This window comes from Mesoplodon mirus (genome assembly GCF_964341445.2).
Source record: "Mesoplodon mirus genome assembly, chromosome: 15".
Lineage (NCBI taxonomy): Eukaryota > Metazoa > Chordata > Mammalia > Artiodactyla > Ziphiidae > Mesoplodon > Mesoplodon mirus.
Genome location: NC_138991.1, coordinates 47,828,551 through 47,845,745, shown reverse-complemented (window position 1 = coordinate 47,845,745; position 17,195 = coordinate 47,828,551). Strand labels below are relative to the sequence as shown.

General features: G+C 49.2%; 1 protein-coding gene across 1 annotated transcript; it reads left to right on the top strand.

Moving 5' to 3' along the window:
* The first annotated feature begins 6,169 nt into the window (after window positions 1-6,169).
* PLK1 (polo like kinase 1) lies at window positions 6,170-17,152 on the top strand. Its single transcript, XM_082600407.1, has 10 exons — window positions 6,170-6,678; window positions 7,387-7,555; window positions 8,323-8,467; window positions 9,465-9,558; window positions 10,898-11,117; window positions 14,341-14,496; window positions 15,678-15,755; window positions 15,957-16,111; window positions 16,215-16,397; window positions 16,644-17,152. The coding sequence occupies exons 1-10, from the start codon at window positions 6,271-6,273 to the stop codon at window positions 16,848-16,850; spliced, it is 1,815 nt and encodes a 604-aa protein (XP_082456533.1). The 5' UTR covers window positions 6,170-6,270; the 3' UTR covers window positions 16,851-17,152.
* The last annotated feature ends 43 nt before the right edge of the window (window positions 17,153-17,195 follow it).

Below are 17,195 nucleotides of genomic sequence, written 5' to 3'. Positions count from 1 at the left end.
ATGCTTTATGCCGCAAAGCACTTGGCCCTGAGAACTGCACTTTCTGCTCTGTCGTGTTAGTCCTTTGCTTTCCTGAAGTTTTTGCTGGCGGGTTGGCCACACCTGCTTTCCTTATGCACTCTGACTTGGACCCTGAAGTGAGAAGAGCTAGCACAGGACATCCTGCGTCCCCGAGGAGACTAAATAGCTTGTTCTGTATCTCCAAGGCCATTGGGCATCAGGCACATGGTTCATGCATATGAAAATCATTCAAGAAAGAGACACAGGAATGGAGTCCACGCCTCTGGCTTTCAAACCTTAGGTCTGAAGCCCGTGGGTTTTCTTGGCCCTGCCAACTTGTCTCTTCAGCTTCATTCATCTCAGCCTTTGGTGTCTGCTGGGTGCACTGATTTTTGATGGAAGTAGCAGGAGCCTGAGGTAGCAGTATGGCCAGAGGAGAGGGGAGAACAAGGAAGTACGAGAGACCCAGGAACAGGAAGTCCTGTTGAAGACTCTTGAGCTCCCTGGGAATAGGTACAAGTTCTTTTTATTTCAGTAGTAATAACAGCAGCAGCAGCAGCCATGTGCTTGGTACTGTTTGAAGTGCTGTCCTCAGAGAACCTCTTCACAAAAACCCCAGGAGATAAGCATGTCGTCTCCTAGTTGGAATCCTAGGAGACGAGCACAGTGATTATCCCCATTGTATAGACCTGGACATGGAGGTGCAGAGAGGTTAAGTCACTTGCCTGAAGTCACACAGCCTTTGAACCCAGGGTTTCTTAAGTTCAGGAGTTTAACCAACACATCGTATTTGCTGTTTGGTAGGAGTGAGTGAGCAAGTGAGCGAGTGAACCAAATGAGTCTGGGATTTGGTTCTTGCCAGAACAAGCCCCTGTGAGGCAGTGTGCAGACAGGTGTGCTTTGGAGTCAGCAGAGTTGGGTTGTAATTCAAGCTCTGCTATCTCCTGGCTACATGACCCTGGGCAAGTAACCTAATGTAGAAGTGCTCATTTCCTCATCTTCAAATGGGAGTAGTAATCCTGTTCTTCCAGAGTCTTTGTATGGCTTAAATGAGATCATCTCTGTAAAGCTCTTAGCCCCCCCCACCCCCGTGCCTGGCATATAGTAAGTCCACAGGGCTCACTGTTAGTATTATTATTACTGGTGCCATGCAAATAGATTGTATGAACATGGCACACTTGCAGCTATATAAAATTGAAAGTCCATGTTGACAAAGACTAGAAGGGAATATGAAAACAGCTGTTAAAGGATGAAAGGGAATTAAAGTTTCTTCAATGCGTCATCATTTTTTTTAGTAAATGTTCCTAAATGGAATAAATAAAACATACATGCAGTGGGTACTCAACAGGCCTTTGAATATATGAATGAAAAACACTCTAACTTTAAAAATTTTTTTAATTTTGTTTGGCTGTGCTGCACGGCTTGCGGGACCCTAGATCCCTGACCAGGGAGCGAACCCGCATCCTCAGCAGTGAAAGTGCAGTCCCAACCACTGGACCACCAGGGAATTCCCTAACTTTTTTTTAATTGGTTGAATCCATTCCTTAAAAATCATACCTTATGATAGTGGATACCCTTGAGGGGTTGTAATTGAAAGGGGGCCTGTGCAGAAAAGAGTTAACACTGCAGGCCTGTAATGATAACCCTATAAATGCTGAATTTTCTGCTAGGGGTTTGTGTAAATTTGCAATGAGAGAAAAGGAAGTTTTTTAAAAATGGCTTTGTATTTTGTGGTTCTTGTATCTGGATATATGAATTGATTTAAAATGTTACATGCTTATAGTTTCATAAGTGCTAGAGGAACCATCTCAAACATGCAAAAATGAAGAAGGTATCGGTGGGGTACAGCTTCCTTGCTTTTACCATCAAGGGGTGGGTTGGAATTTAAATTCTTTGGGTATTAGAACTAGTCTCTGTACCTGATGATTTTTGCTATGATTTGTGTCTGTTGGAGCCTCTGGAAAGAGGGTGACAACATGAAAAGAGAGGCAGTCTATGGATGGAAATACACATTTGGATTTTGAAAAAGCAGTTAAATTGCTAATAAGCCATGTTGAAATCAAATATTTGACCCTTAGAGCCTGTTGGCTGTCCAGTTTGATGTGCATGTTTTTGAGTGGGTCAGTTTGGACTCTGAGACTGACAGGATAAAAAGGAAGCCTTGCTTGTCACTTGGACTTGGACCGTGGCTGTTCGGCACTGCAGCATGCCTTTGCTGCTCCTGAAGAAAAGCACCTGGCTTGATTGGAATCCCAAATTCACTGATCCTGATTGCTAGGACCTGACTCTAAGCTGAAACCTGACCCTGGCTGTCATGCACTGTTTCAGCCGCAGCAGGAGGTGTGCTGAACTGAAAGCAGACCCAGGCTCCGTGAACAGGACTCAGACCCTGGGACCACTGGAGATTTAGGACCCCTTCTGTGGAGCTCTAAATGATGAAAATATGCATTGTGGATGCTGGCTGCACCAACTGGGTCACATACAAATGCCCACAGGAAAGGGCCTGTTCTCTGATGGGACCATCTAAAATCAAGCTGCTGATCAGCTCTTTACGTCTAATGCAGAGGCTAATTGCATCCTAACTTGTGATCCCTACCAAAACCTGCAAGTTGGAGGAGGGCACGTCACAGGGACTTCGACCCCTCTGCCTGCTTTTGACAGATCAGACTCTGGGCCTTCTCTGGGGGGCAGCTCACTGCTGTTGATTTGTGTGTTTGGCGTTCTGGATTAGCTGCAACTTACTACAATGGGCTGATAGCCTTACTCTACCTCCTCACATTTCCCTCTGTACACACACCTTAGTAAGGTAGATTGATTATTCAGATGTATCTGTCTCTGGAAAGGGATTGATCTTTTCTAGGCTGTCTCTGGATAAAAGGGGTGGGAGGTTATATAAACCCACTTCGAAATTTTTTAAATTCAGGATTTCACCCTCTATTAGTTTGCTAGGGCTGCCATAACAAAGTAGCACACACTGGATGGCTTAAACAATAGAAATGTATTTTCTCTGAGTTCTAGAGGCTAGACGTCCAAGAGCAGGAGTTGGCACGTTTCTCCTAAGGCCTCTCTCCTTGGCTTGCAGCTGGCAGCCTTTTCACTGTCTTCACACGGTTGCCCCTCTGTGAGTGTCTGTGTCTTAATCTCTTCTTATAAGAACACCAGTCATATTGGATTAGGGCCCACCCAGATGACCTCATTTTACTTTAATCACCTCTTTAAAGGCCATATCTCCAAATACAGTCACATTCTATACTGGACGTTAGGGTTTCAACATATAAATTTGGGGAAAACACAATTCAGCCCATAACATATCCTGATCAATTCCTGAATATCTTTCTGGTTAAACTGTATTAAAATATTTATCTGCAAAAATATTCTGTACCTCTTGCATACAGCCCTCTGGATGAAAGGCCTGGATGAGAATAAGAGATGATTGAAAAAATGTAAAGTTAGGATTGCTGATCTGTGGGGCATGCTGATTTTGTAACAATGAGAAAAAACAGAAACCTGGCAGCTAGGGAGCTTTGGGGAAGTGGAGGGGGCGGGCATTTATGATCTTTGTTTCTCAGAAACAAAGGAAAATGAAAGCTCCCAGTGCTGCCTTTCCATGAACAAAAGGCATAACTGAGATCCATATTGCAGGTTGGTCTCACCCTTTTGTATGGGGTCCTACTGATAATAATTTTGCTCTAAAGTGGACTTGGCCCTTAAGGGCCAAGGAGGTGGACTGTGCAGAAGAGAGCTAATCAAGCAGGCCTGAGACGGCTCTCCTTACAAAGGCCTGCTCGCAAGGTCGGCCCTGGCTGGCATCTGGGTTCTTGGATTTCAGGAGGGTTCTCACCATTCCCTAAATGATAAGAGTTGCTCACAGGGCCTAAACTGTGCAAACAATGTGGTTGATGCTGCATACCTGCTTTCCTTCCAGGAATGTGGAATTTTGGTGCGTGCTAGGCAGAGGGTGCCTACGTGACCTAGAAAAGCCCTGGGCGTTGAGTCTCTAATGAGCTTCCCTGGTAGATAACCTTTCACACATGTTGTCACAGTCATTGCTGGAGGAATTAAGTGTGTCCTGTGTGACTCCATTGGAAAAAGACTTTGGGAAACTTGTGCCTGGTTTCCCCTGGATCTTGCCCTATACACATTTTCCCTTTGCTGATTTTGCTTCATAGCCTTTTGCTGTAATAAATCATAGCCATCTGTGAGTAGGACTATATGCTGAGTCCTGTGGATCTTCTAGTGAATCATCGAACTGGGGTGGGTAGTCTTGGGGTACCCCAACACAGGGCACAAGGGGGACTTCTGGCGTGTTGGTCGTGTTCTCTTTCTCAATCTGGGTGCTGTTTACATGGGGTGTGTTCAGTTTGTGAAAATTCACTGAGCTGTCCCATTAAGATATGTATAGGGACTTCCCTGGTGGTCCAGTGGTTAAGACTCCACACTTCCAATGCAGGGGGCCTGGGTTTGATCCCTGGCCAGGGAACTAGATCTCGCATGCCACAACTGAGAGCCGACATGCCGCAACTAAAGTCCCTGCATGCCACGACTAAAGATCCCTCTTGCCGCAACTAGAGATCCTGCATGCCTCAGTGAAGATCCCTCGTGCTGCAACTAAGACCTGGTGCAGCCAAATAAATAAATAAATAAATGTTTTTAAAAAAACATTAAAGAAAAGATAGTATACTTTTTTGGTACATAGATTCAACTTTATAAAAAGATAAAAGAGAATATTACACACCACAGGGTTAAAAAAATAATAATTTTATTTATTTATTTTTTTGGCAGCACTGCAGAGCATGCGCAACTTCCCCAACCAGGGATCAAACCCATATGCTCCCTGTAGTGGGAGCACAGGGTCTTAACCACTGGACCACAGGGAAGTCCAATAACTTAGTTTTAAAAAACAACTTGCTTTTATTTAGAAAACATTTTAATCACTCCTTTTTACCAGGCATTGTGCTGAGAGCTTAGGACATGGGGTAGGAAAGAGGTCTTCATTGCCTCTCAGTTTATTGGGAGTCAGATAAAGACATACTTGTAATATGGTTGACTTTTGCTGAGTCCTAGCAAAGATATCATTGGACGCTACAGGGCTGCTAACCTGGTTAGTTCTCAGGGTTACCATTCCAGTATCTATGGAAGCCAGACAGACAAATGGGCAAAGGGGGGTAATAGGGAACTGTGACAAACTGGGAAGGTAAGTAGGCATAGAGTTGCCACAGCTAATGGTTTTTCTTAAGGAAAAGCCACAAATCTGAATTTTTATGTGAGCTCTCTTGATTTTTAAGTCCTGTAAATGAATCCAAATTTTAAAAAGTGGGAGGCCAAACAAAACACCTCTGCAGGCCAAATTTGGCCTTGGCCTACCAGTTTGCCAGGGATTCTGCCAACCAACCATCCTTCCCCTCTTACCAAACAACTGAGGGTCCACTGTTGTAGGCACTGGGAAATAGAGCAGTGAGCCAGCCAGACAACTTTCTTGCAGAATGGCCTGGGGGCAGGGGTGGGGTAGGGTGGTGTCTGGTACTGTGCTCTTCAAACTTCAGTATGTGTGGGAATCACTGGGTAGATTCTGAATTGGGAGGTCTGCGTTGAGGCCTGAATCTTGGCCTTTCTAACAAGCTCCCAGGTGATGGTGATGCTAGTGGTCCCTGCTGTTATTTGAAGGAGGGGAGTAGGGAATTTGTCTTGAAGGTGCATTTGCCTGGCAAGCATCCTCTTTTTACTTAGGTTTTAGTTTATTGGGGTGACTTGGAAGAGAGTTGATGACCTCGGAGGTGGGTACTCGGGCTCTGCCAGCTATCTCTTGGCGCTGTCAGGTCTCTGTTCTCAGAGTTTATAATCTAGAAGGTGGCGTGAGGGGTGGAGGAAGGTGCTAGGAAAAGCTTCCTGGAGGAGGTGCTTGTGAACTGCAGGAGCTCCCCCGGCCGCCAGGAAAGGGAGAAACCTTGAACTCCCCCCGTCCTGGCGCTCGGTCTCGGCGTCCCCGCACCGGGTTTGGTTTCCCAGGCATCCCACGTGTCTTCGGTCCGCGAGTCCCTGTCAATCAAGCTTCTCCCCCAGGGGCTGGGTACGGGTTTAAAGGCGGCTGCAGTGCAGAGCGCTCCCAGAGTGCCGTGCGGCGGGCGGGTTTGGATTTTAAATCCCCGCGGCCAATCAGTAGCGCGTAGGGTTTTGTAACGTTCCCGGCGCCGCGTTTGAATTCGAGGAGGAGCAGAGCCCTGCCAAGCCTCTGCCCAGACCTTGCTAGGTCTGCTGAGCAACTCCGGGAACATGAGTGCGGCGGCAACTGCAGGGAAGCTGGCGCGGGCACCAGCCGATCCAGGGAAAGTCGGGGTCCCTGGAGCTGCAGCTCCCGGGGCCCCGGCGGCTGCCCCGGCGGCGAAAGAGATCCCGGAGGTCCTAGTGGACCCGCGCAGCCGGCGGCGCTATCTGCGGGGCCGCTTTCTGGGAAAGGGCGGCTTTGCCAAGTGCTTCGAGATCTCGGACGCGGACACTAAGGAGGTGTTTGCGGGCAAGATCGTGCCTAAGTCGCTGTTGCTCAAACCGCACCAGAAGGAGAAGATGTCCATGGAGATATCCATTCACCGCAGCCTCGCTCACCAGCACGTCGTCGGCTTCCACGGCTTTTTCGAGGACAACGACTTTGTGTTCGTGGTGTTGGAGCTCTGCCGCCGAAGGGTGAGTGTCGCTGCTGAGGGACTGGAGCTGCCTGGGGACCGGGGTTGGGGCGCCCGCACCCGGAGCTGCTGGGGAAGGAGCGCCCCGGGGCTCGGAGCTGCTGGGGAGGAGGTGCTGGGAACCTCGAGCTGCGGATGGAGAAGGTCTCGGGGAAAGAGGTGCTTGGCACTTGGGGCCTCTAGGAGAGGGGGTGCCGGTTAAGTGGAGCCTGGGTCAGGTTGCCTCTAGGGAAGGCGGCTCCCGGACGCTGGGAGTTGGGCTGAGTGGGGGAGGTGCGGGTCGCGGGAGAACCCTGCTAATGGACGCCAGGGCTTCCGGAGTTGCTAGGTAAGGGGTGCTGTGGACCCGGACCTTCCGGAGTGGGGCTGGGTCAGGCAGAAGGTAGTTGGAGCCAGACTTAATAGCTTCGGGGAGGAGAGGGGTCAGGAAAGGGATCTGCTGCGAAGAGGCCCGGGGCAGGGATACAGGGGACTCTGAGCTTCCGGAGTGGGCTGAGACAGGGGTCCCAGGTAAGGGACTTGGGAGGGAGCTGGTGGGAGAGGGGGTGCTAGGAACGGTTGTGGCCTGGCTTAGGGGAGAGTCTACATCGTAGTTGTCCTGGAGAAGGAATGGGCGGTAGGGTCCTGGGCTGCCTTCGCCTAATGACACCGCCTCCCTGCCTTGGGCCTGAGTACCCACTCCCCACTCCTCCTTCCCTCCTCTGCCCAGTCTCTCCTGGAGCTGCACAAGCGGAGGAAAGCACTCACCGAGCCCGAGGCCCGCTACTATCTGCGGCAGATCGTCCTCGGCTGCCAGTACCTGCATCGAAACCGCGTTATTCACAGAGATCTCAAGCTGGGCAACCTCTTCCTGAACGAGGATCTGGAGGTGAAAATAGGTGAGGAGCTGGGCATGCAGGGACACTTGACACTACGCTAAATGGGAATGAGGAGGAGCTGGGAGAGAGGGAGGGAAAGAGGAAGTCGGAAGGAGACAAGGGAGGGAGGAAGAGCATGGTAGGAAGTCTGGGCTGTTGATTGCCTCTAGAAGCCTCTCTTTAGTACAGAAACTTAGAACAAAGAGCCAAAAGCCAGTGTCTTGCCTGCAGATGCAGTTTTGGGTGTGTGTGCTCTCCTATACAGTATTATTTTAAAAAAAAAAAAGGATTTGAATTTGTTTTCACTTTTTTAAATCGGGAGGCTTGATTTTGAATTCGGGGCTCCTTTTAAACAGTTGGCTGCTCCAGCAGTACAGGGGCAGCTCTTTGCTGGACTGAAAAGCAGCTGTTCCTTTTACTGCCCTCTGCTTGGCCACAGTCCCCACCCCTTCCTATCACTTCCTCACAAACTTGCCAAGTAGCCATCTTGACATTTACCTGCTTAATCCCTGAAGGCATGTGACTTTTGCTATCCCTACCTATCCCTACCCTTTTAGAAGCAAAGCCCTCCTTTCTAAGGGAGGGGGTGAGGAGGGTCTCTGGGAGGCCCCTCCCTGGGGCCAGCATGGTAGGAGGATTCCTGGGCAAGCCTTGCTGCACACAAGAACTAGAGGCTTGAGGTATCAAACGACCCTGGTTCTTGATGGTTACACCTGAACCAGCTGTCCGCATTGACGGATGACAGAGGCTAGCATCTGAGTCCCCCCCTCTTCCTCCCTCTGTCCCAGGGGATTTTGGACTGGCAACCAAAGTCGAGTATGACGGGGAACGGAAGAAGACCCTGTGCGGGACTCCTAATTACATAGCTCCAGAGGTGCTGAGCAAGAAAGGGCACAGTTTCGAGGTGGACGTGTGGTCCATTGGGTGTATCATGTAAGTTGGGAGTTGTCTCAGGACCCACCCAGCCTCAGCAGAGGCCTTTTTGGATGTCTCACCTGGCAGACCTTATCCTGTAGACCTTCCTGCCTTTGGAAAGGCTGCTCCAGAGGACAGATTGATCCAGAAGGAAGCCTCCTTTCCATATCTTTTCTTCTCACTGGTGTATCCTTTAGGATTCCTGCAGCCTGGGCCATGGGTCTGGGGAATGGGGGAGGGAAGGTCTCCACAAACTTGCTCTAGTCCCTTGCTGTTCAAAGTATGGCAGACCAGCATCATCATCACCTAGGAACTTGTTAGAAACACAGAATCTCAGGACCCAGGCTGACTGGATCAGAATCTGGATTTTAAGACCCTTGAGCTTTTCCATGCACGATAAAGTATTAGCACCACTGATCTAGGAAGCAGCAGTGGGTGGGAGGAGTTAGGCCAGGAGTTATAGCTGGCAGGAGGAGGTCCTGTGGTCTGTCTGGATCAAGGCCATCAGAGGTGGGTGGGTGGTAGGCAGAGAGTTGGGCCTGTTCAGGTGTCACCCCTTTCATGGTCGCCCTGGGTACTGGAGAGTTAGAAATGAGTTGTCGCAATGGCTTTCCTACTTCTTTACAGTGGAACTTTTTCAAATGAAAACTTGGCAGCCTTAAGTACAGAGCTATTAACCGTGGAGCTGCCTCTGTAGGAGCAGGTAGCCCACTTGCTTTGACCTGTTTTGTGTTGGCTGGCAGTCTCTGGAGCCCTGCTGTAGTGCAGGCTATAGCAGAAGAGTCACTGGCCCATGAGAACCGTGTCTCATCACCTGTATTCTACTGAGGACTCCTCCCTGCCAGTGTCCTGCCTCCTGGGGCTGTTCAGTGAACTTGCGGACTGTCCTCCGGGACCCCAGAGTCATAGTGAATGTCCAGAAGGTGTCTGACTTCCTTTCTGGCCCTGAGAGGATTCCTCTGGCATCTGGGTTTTGGTTAGGAGCCTTGAGCCATATCCCTCCTTGTGCTTACAGGTACACCTTGTTAGTGGGCAAACCACCTTTTGAGACCTCTTGCCTAAAAGAGACCTACCTCCGAATCAAGAAGAATGAGTACAGTATTCCCAAGGTGACTAAAAACACTTTAAATCTACATTTATTTTATTTAATTTCCCCCCCCCAAAGCTATTTACTGAGCCCAGCCATATCCTGGGGACAGAGGTGGGTCAGTCCTACCCCTAGGGTAGCCATAAGAGCTTTAGAGGGTCCTTGTCTGAAATAGCATACAGAACCTGACGTATGTGCACAAAAGCATTTTTTCTTGGGGAAGAGAGTTTGTAGGTTCTCAAAGGTTGGGCAGATAAACCAAAAGATGTGTAAAAGAAAGAGAGCATAAAGGAAGTAGAAGGCAGACAGAGACGTGCTGCTTAAGCCTTGGAAGTGGACTGTCTTGATTCAGATGGGCTCTGCCACATAGCAGCCAGATCACAATAGACAAATGGCCTGAATCTTCTGAGCTGCAGTTTCCCATCTATAAAATGGAGTCCTTACCCCCAGAGCACTTTGCATACAGTAAGCACTCACAGAATTGCGAACCGCTGTGCTTCGCAACCACCAGCATGAGTGCATTGAGAGGGATAGCCTGCAGCAGCCTGGCATACGGCTGCTTTCCAGTTTGGTGTCTGTGCCTTGTGTGAAGCCATGAGCCCTGTCTCCATAAGGACAGATGGACTGAATCTGTCACAAAGGGTCACTTATTGGACAGAGCAGAGTGGTTCCGAGTGTGGATGTTGCAGCTGACTATGCCCCCGTGTGGGTGCTGGCTCTACCATTCACTAGGGGTGTGTTCTTAGGCACTTAACCTCTCTGTGCCTCAGTTTCCCCATCTGCAAAAGAGGGATGGTGATAGAGATCTTCACCCCCTGGGTGTTTCTGTGAGGGTTAACTGAGTTAATATATATGAAGTGCTTAGAATATTTTGCTGGCACATAGTAAGTGCATAGTTGATGCTAGAATATTAGTGTGCATTTGACCTGTACTGGGTTTGGATCTCCTCACCAGGGCAGCAAGCTTGGTGCTGTGTCCCCATTTTATAGATGAATTTACAAAGGCTCAGAAAGTTGGGTTAGTTGTCACAGCCAGTATTAAGGGACAGAACTGGGACTTAAACCAGGTCATTATGACTTGGAAGCCTGTGTTCTCAAGTGCTGCTCTAGTGGTGAGCAACTTGAATTATGCAAGAGCAAATTTTGGGAAAAAGTGACCCCAAGAGGAAGGAGAAATTGTCATTCTCACAACTTAGGTTGACACTTATCAACTCAGTAAAGCTGCTAGTGGAAACTTGGCATGTTTATAGCTGCTGAACATGGCATATTTGAGGCCGGGGCTGGGGCTGCAGCTTCTTTGCGGCAGTGCTGCATTCGGGTCCCCCACCACATCCTACTTACGTCTCTCCCTCTCTGCTCCAGCACATCAACCCCGTGGCCGCCTCCCTCATCCAGAAGATGCTTCAGACAGATCCCACTGCCCGTCCAACCATTCAGGAGCTGCTCGATGACGAGTTTTTCACTTCTGGCTATATCCCTGCCCGCCTCCCCATCACCTGCCTCACCATTCCGCCCAGGTTTTCAATTGCTCCCAGTAGCCTGGACCCCAGCAGCCGGAAGCCTCTCACCGTCCTCAATAAAGGTAAACCAGGGGCTTCCCTGGTGACGCAGTGGTTGAGAGTCCGCCTGCCGTTGCAGGGGACACAGGTTCGTGCCCCGGTCCGGGAAGATCCCACATGCCGCGGAGCTGCTGGGCTTGTGAGCCATGGCCGCTGAGCCTGCGTGTCCGGAGCCTGTGCTCCGCAACGGGAGAAGCCACAACAGTGAGGGGCCTGCGTACCACAAAAAAATAATAATAATAAAGGTAAACCGGGGTCTGGGTAGACAGCAGACCCCAAGAGATCCTAGGCCTCAGGTGTGTGAATGGATGGCCCCCATAGCTCAGGTGTGCGGTAGGACAGGCCCCAGTCCTTGAATACGTGGTCCCCATCCTCATGTGGCAAAATGCCCTTCCCCACAGCCCTGTCCAGAAAGACAGACCTTACCATGGCGGAATCAGACCCGTCATGCCCCAAAAGAAGAGAGTGGCTGAACGCCATGCCTGAAAAATTCGTATTTAAAAAAAAAATTGCTGGGCTTCCCTGGTGGCACAGTGGTTGAGAGTCTGCCTGCCGATGCAGGGGACACGGGTTCATGCCCCAGTCCGGGAAGATCCCACATGCTGTGGAGCGGCTGGGCTCGTGAGCCATGGCCGCTGAGCCTGCACGTCTGGAGCCTGTGCTCCGCAACGGGAGAGGCCACAACAGTGAGAGGCCTGCGTACCGCAAAAAAAAAAAAAAAAAATTGCTAATATCACCTTGCATGGTTCTTTGGGAAAAAATGTTGAAATTTTTCAGGTGTACACATAGAGCACAATGCAGTAGACCCCACATCCCCACCAGACTCAACATTTATCAAGATTTGTCATGTTTGCTCCATCACTCCTTTTTTGTTCCTTTGAAGTATTTTTGAAGTTAATCCCAGACATCTTGTCATTTTACCCCATAAACTTCAGTATGCATCTCTTTAAAAGGATGGACATTTTCTTACAAAACCACATCCCATTGTTTGGGTTCTCATTGTTTCTAGATCTCTTCAGAGAACAGAATTAGGAAATACATAATTGGGAAGGGGGCGGGGACCTTGAATTTATGCTGCTATTTCTGATTCACACTTTTTGAACATTTTATTTTGATATTGTTTCAAATTATGAGAAGTGAAAATAGACAAAAACTTCCTGTATCTTGTTCCCCCTTTTCTCCACCAATTAACATTTTTCTACATTTACTTTATCTCTCTCACTATATATATCTAAATTTCTTTCCCCAAACCATCTGATAGTAAGTTGTACACATTCTGGCCTTTACTACTTAATACTTCAGTGTATATTTTCTAAAAACAATTCTTTTACATAACCACAGCATAGGACACAGTTACCAAGTTCAGGAAATTTAACATTGATGAAACTTCTCTTACAGCAATCTTTTTCTTCACTGTGAAGTTACTACTTTAATTTTCTTTTGGTAATTTATAAGTATCTGATTTAAATATAACATCAGATTTTTACTTCTTTAATTTTATACTTGTATTTTTTTCCCTTACACTGAAAACCCTTTTTCTTTACATTATATACATGAATTTTCAACATCTATAAAGTATGTTATGAAATGATGTTTATTTTCTTGCAGTTCTATTTGTCTTTGGCATATGTTTCACTTAAAAAAAGGTGCCACTTGAAATACTTTATTTCTCTTTGTGGATATAGCACCAATTTAATATATGAGTTCATTTGTTTCAGTTATAATACTGCTATTTTAAGGATTACTTTTTTCTTTTGGCTTTAATTTTTGATATTTTCACTGGTTATATTGCTGTTTCCTTTGATTGGTGATCACTTGGTTAAGGTGGTACCTCCAGTGCAGAGTTACTGTTTTTCCTTTTGTGATTAATTAATACCTTGTGAGGAGTTACTTTGAAAGGATTCTATTTCTTCTCAAACTTTAGCCTACTGATTTTAGCATCCATGGTGGATCTTGCCTGCAGCAATTATTACTGTGGTATTCTAATGGTGACTTTTCTCCTTTTCTTGTTCCTTCTACATCCATTAATTGGAGTTCTCCTGTAAGGAAGAGCTGTCACTTCTCTCCCATTTATTTATTTGGTTATTTGTGTCGGTATGGACTCATGGATATTTAATCTTGGAGTTATAATGTAATATTGTTATTTTAAGGATTGCTTTTCTTTCGGTTTTAATTTTTGAACATAAAGCATTCTTCAAAACTTAGCCAAAATTAGGGTGAAATTTTTTTGGAATACATAAATCCCCATTTATTCATCATCTGTTTTCAGTAATTACCAACATTTGCCCATACTTGTTTTTATCTTTTCCACCTTCTTCCCCTTTTTTTGGCTAGAGGTTTCTTGTTTGTTTGTTTGTTGTGTATGTTTGTTTTTTTTGGCTGCGCCGTGTGGCTTGCAGGATCTTACTTCCCCAACCAGGGATTGAACCCGGGCCCCAGCAGTGAAAGCACCGAGTCCTAACCACTGGACCTCCAGGGAACTCCCTTGCTAGAGTTTTTAAATCAAGTCCCAAATATGTTATTGTTCCACACTTAAGTCCTTATCACAGCGTAGATTTTTTCAATTGAAAATTCATATCTTTAAATATCTTAAGAATTTCATATTACACAAGGAGAACTAGCACATGTTGGTGGGGAAAGAAACATTTAAGCCTAAAGACAATAAAAATCATCCATGCTTCTACCACCCAAATATAACTGATGTTAAAATTTCAGTGTGTATCTATCTTTTCAGATTTCAGTCACATGTAAGTACATAAAGCAAATTTTAGGGTGGAAAAAATCTCTTACGTTTCATTAAATGCCTGCTTAATCCATCTTGGTGATGGGTTGTGATTTACGGCACCCTTCCATTTTCCTGGATGCAAAAGATGCTTTTAATTCTTGGATTGAAGCCAGGCAGCTCCAAGCTGCTCGTGCCTTCTAGCTGTCTCCCTGAGTGACCAGAGGTGCCCTGCAGGGCCCAGCATTGGGTTAGAGGTCTGAGCATCTGAAGCTCTATAGCTGTGTGTGGGCATGAGCATTCCTACAGGGCTTGGCCTGGCCCTGGAGGTACCAATGAGTGAGTACCAGGTGCTGTCACATGAGCAGGGCAGCTGCTGCTCTAATAACCTGGCACCTACCTAAAGCAGTGGCAGTGCAAAGAGCTTTTCTCTGGGGGCAGTACCAGCTGTGGCCGGGGATCCCGGGCCCTCCCAACCTGCAGCCTTTGGGCCCAGCTAATGACTATGTTTCATCTCCTTCCAGGCATGGAGAACCCCATGCCCGAGCGTCCCCAGGAAAAAGAGGAGCCAGTGGTGCGGGAGGCCAGCGAGGCGGTCGACTGCCACCTCGGCGACATGCTGCAGCAGCTGCACAGCGTCAACGCCTCCAAGCCCTCAGAGCGGGGGCTGGTGAGGCAAGGTGGGCACTGCGGGCCGGGGCGTCTGGAGAGGGGAGGGAAGTCAGCCCCGGAGTGCCGGTGGTTTGTCCAGGCCCCCAGCTCCGTAATACCTTTACTTCCCCTATTTCCTGTACATTACAGTGCAAACAAGTTAGCCTACTGGCCCAGGCCCTCCATGGTCAGGCCCCTTCCTTTTTCTGACTCATCTGTTCTGTCTCCACAAGCGCCCCACCTTCCAGCACCTCCATGTGCCGCCCGTATACATTGGCACACACTGTCTCCTCTGCTCAGAGAATCCCTCTGTAGCCTTCAAGACAGTGGAAATAAGAGACCCAGATGTGCTCCAGCCTCGGGGCCTTTGCTCTCCTGGCACGCACTTCCTCCAGATCCCTGCAAGGCTCACGCTCCCTGCCTTCACGTGTCTGCGCCAGTCACCTCCATGATTATCTCCCTGCCCCCACTCCTCTAACTTGCCTTGTTTCTCCACAACACTTCTCATCTAACATATTCTAAAGTTTCCGTGTTTGTTTATTGTATTTAAAAGAAGGGATCGTGGGCTTCCCTGGTGGCGCAGTGGTTGGGGGTCCGCCTGCCGATGCAGGGGATGCGGGTTCGTGCCCCGGTCTGGGAGGATCCCACGTGCCGCGGAGCGCCTGGGCCCGTGAGCCGTGGCCGCTGGGCCTGCGCATCCGGAGCCTGTGCTCTGCGGCGGGAGAGGCCACAGCGGTGAGAGGCCTGCGTATCGCAAAAAAAAAAAAAAAAAAGAAGGGATCATCACATGCACAGAACATAACATTTTCACGTATCTGGGACTGTGTATCTTCTCACAATTTTTTAATCATTTAAAACTCACTGATTTGCGCCATGATAGAAGTAACTTACATATTCTGTGAACATTTATTTTGATTGGTCTCTATCCCTAGAGCCAGAATGCAAGCTCAGGGAGGGCTGGGTTTTGTCATTGCTCGCTGCCTGTAACGGTATCTGGCACACAGCGGGCCTTTGATAAATGGGTCAGCTGAATGCATGAGTGGACTCGGCGCTCTGCACTGTAACTTTCTGCTTCAGTGCTGCCTGTCTAAGCTTGTTGCTGGCAGAGGGCTCCAGGACTCTTGACCAAGCTCCCTGGTGTGGGCCGCCTGAGTGGACCAGAGAGGAAGAGGCTGGTGCTGATCGATCATCTTGTCTGTTTCTGTCCTAGAGGAGGCTGAGGATCCCGCCTGCATCCCCATCTTCTGGGTCAGCAAGTGGGTGGACTATTCGGACAAGTATGGCCTTGGTAGGTTTCTCCCAGCTGTGGCGGTGGCTCAGGTGCTGCCTAGCAACGCTTCGAGTTGTTACAGGCTCTTGCCTTTCTTGGCTCCCACATCCTCTTCTCTCGACACTGTCCCGTCTCCATCCCAGGCTTCCTAGTCCCAGCCCCTAACGGCCCCCTACCCCCCATCGCCCCTTTCTGAGGCCTCCCTCCACCTACCGCTAGGGTACCAGCTGTGTGACAACAGCGTGGGAGTGCTCTTCAACGACTCAACACGCCTCATCCTCTACAACGACGGCGACAGCCTGCAGTACATCGAGCGTGATGGCACGGAGTCCTACCTCACCGTGAGTTCGCATCCCAACTCCCTGATAAAGAAGGTGAGTGCTGGCTGGCCCGCGTGGGCCGCTGTTGGCCGGGAGTGAGGGCTTTGCCAGGGGGACAGGCTCTAACTCCGGACACCCTCCCTCACTTTCCAACCAGATCACCCTCCTCAAGTATTTCCGAAACTACATGAGCGAACACTTGCTGAAGGCGGGTGCCAACATCACGCCCCGGGAAGGCGACGAGCTAGCCCGGCTACCCTACCTGCGTACCTGGTTTCGCACCCGCAGCGCCATCATTCTGCACCTCAGTAATGGCTGCGTGCAGATCAACTTCTTCCAGGTGAGCCGCGGCCCTGGAGGGTTGGGGCCGGGTATCTGTGCCTCTCAGCGGCCCACGGTGTTGGGTGGGGAGTGGGAGGCACAGTACCTGTCCTTGGCAGCGTCAGCAGAAGGGAGTGAAATGCCCCCCACCCCTCCATCAGCTGGGATATCTTCCCTCTACTCCCACCAAGACACGCAGGCAGCTGGGAGCTTCAATCACCAGTAACCCCCTGTCTGTCCACCCGCTCCCCTCCTGCCCTCACAGGACCACACCAAACTCATCCTGTGCCCGCTAATGGCTGCCGTGACCTACATCGATGAGAAGCGGGACTTCCGCACGTACCGCCTGAGCCTCCTGGAGGAGTACGGCTGCTCCAAGGAGCTGGCCAGCCGGCTGCGCTATGCTCGCACCATGGTGGACAAGCTGCTGAGTTCACGCTCGGCCACCAACCGCCTCAAGGCCTCCTCGTAGCCCCCCCACCCCTCTGGACTGGCACCCTCCTACCCCCCACCAGCACCTCGGTCCGCGCTGGTTAGATCCCGTGGTGCTATTTTATGGGGTGTCCCCCAGCCCTGGGGGCTGGGGCAGAAGCTCCATCATCCCTGCAGGTGGGGCTGCTGTGTAAGTTATTTTTGTACATGTCCCGGTGTGGGTTCTGAGGCCACTTCCCCTTCCCTCTCAACCCCACCACATGAATTGTACAGAATATTGCTATTGAATTCGAGACTGTCTTTTCCTTGCCTTTATATTACATTAAACATATATGAATCTTCCTTTTTCTTCTTGTGTTCCCCGAGGGGTGCCTGGCACCCGGGT

What these genes read in the sequence shown, in the direction of transcription:
- PLK1 (XM_082600407.1), top strand. Translation starts at nt 6,271, where the DNA reads ATGAGTGCGGCGGCAACTGCAGGGAAGCTGGCGCGGGCACCAGCCGAT. An exon ending in TGGAGCTCTGCCGCCGAAGG is followed by an intron (nt 6,679 to 7,386) that starts GTGAGTGTCGCT and finishes TCCTCTGCCCAG; the next exon opens with TCTCTCCTGGAGCTGCACAA. An exon ending in GCGGGGGCTGGTGAGGCAAG is followed by an intron (nt 14,497 to 15,677) that starts GTGGGCACTGCG and finishes TTTCTGTCCTAG; the next exon opens with AGGAGGCTGAGGATCCCGCC.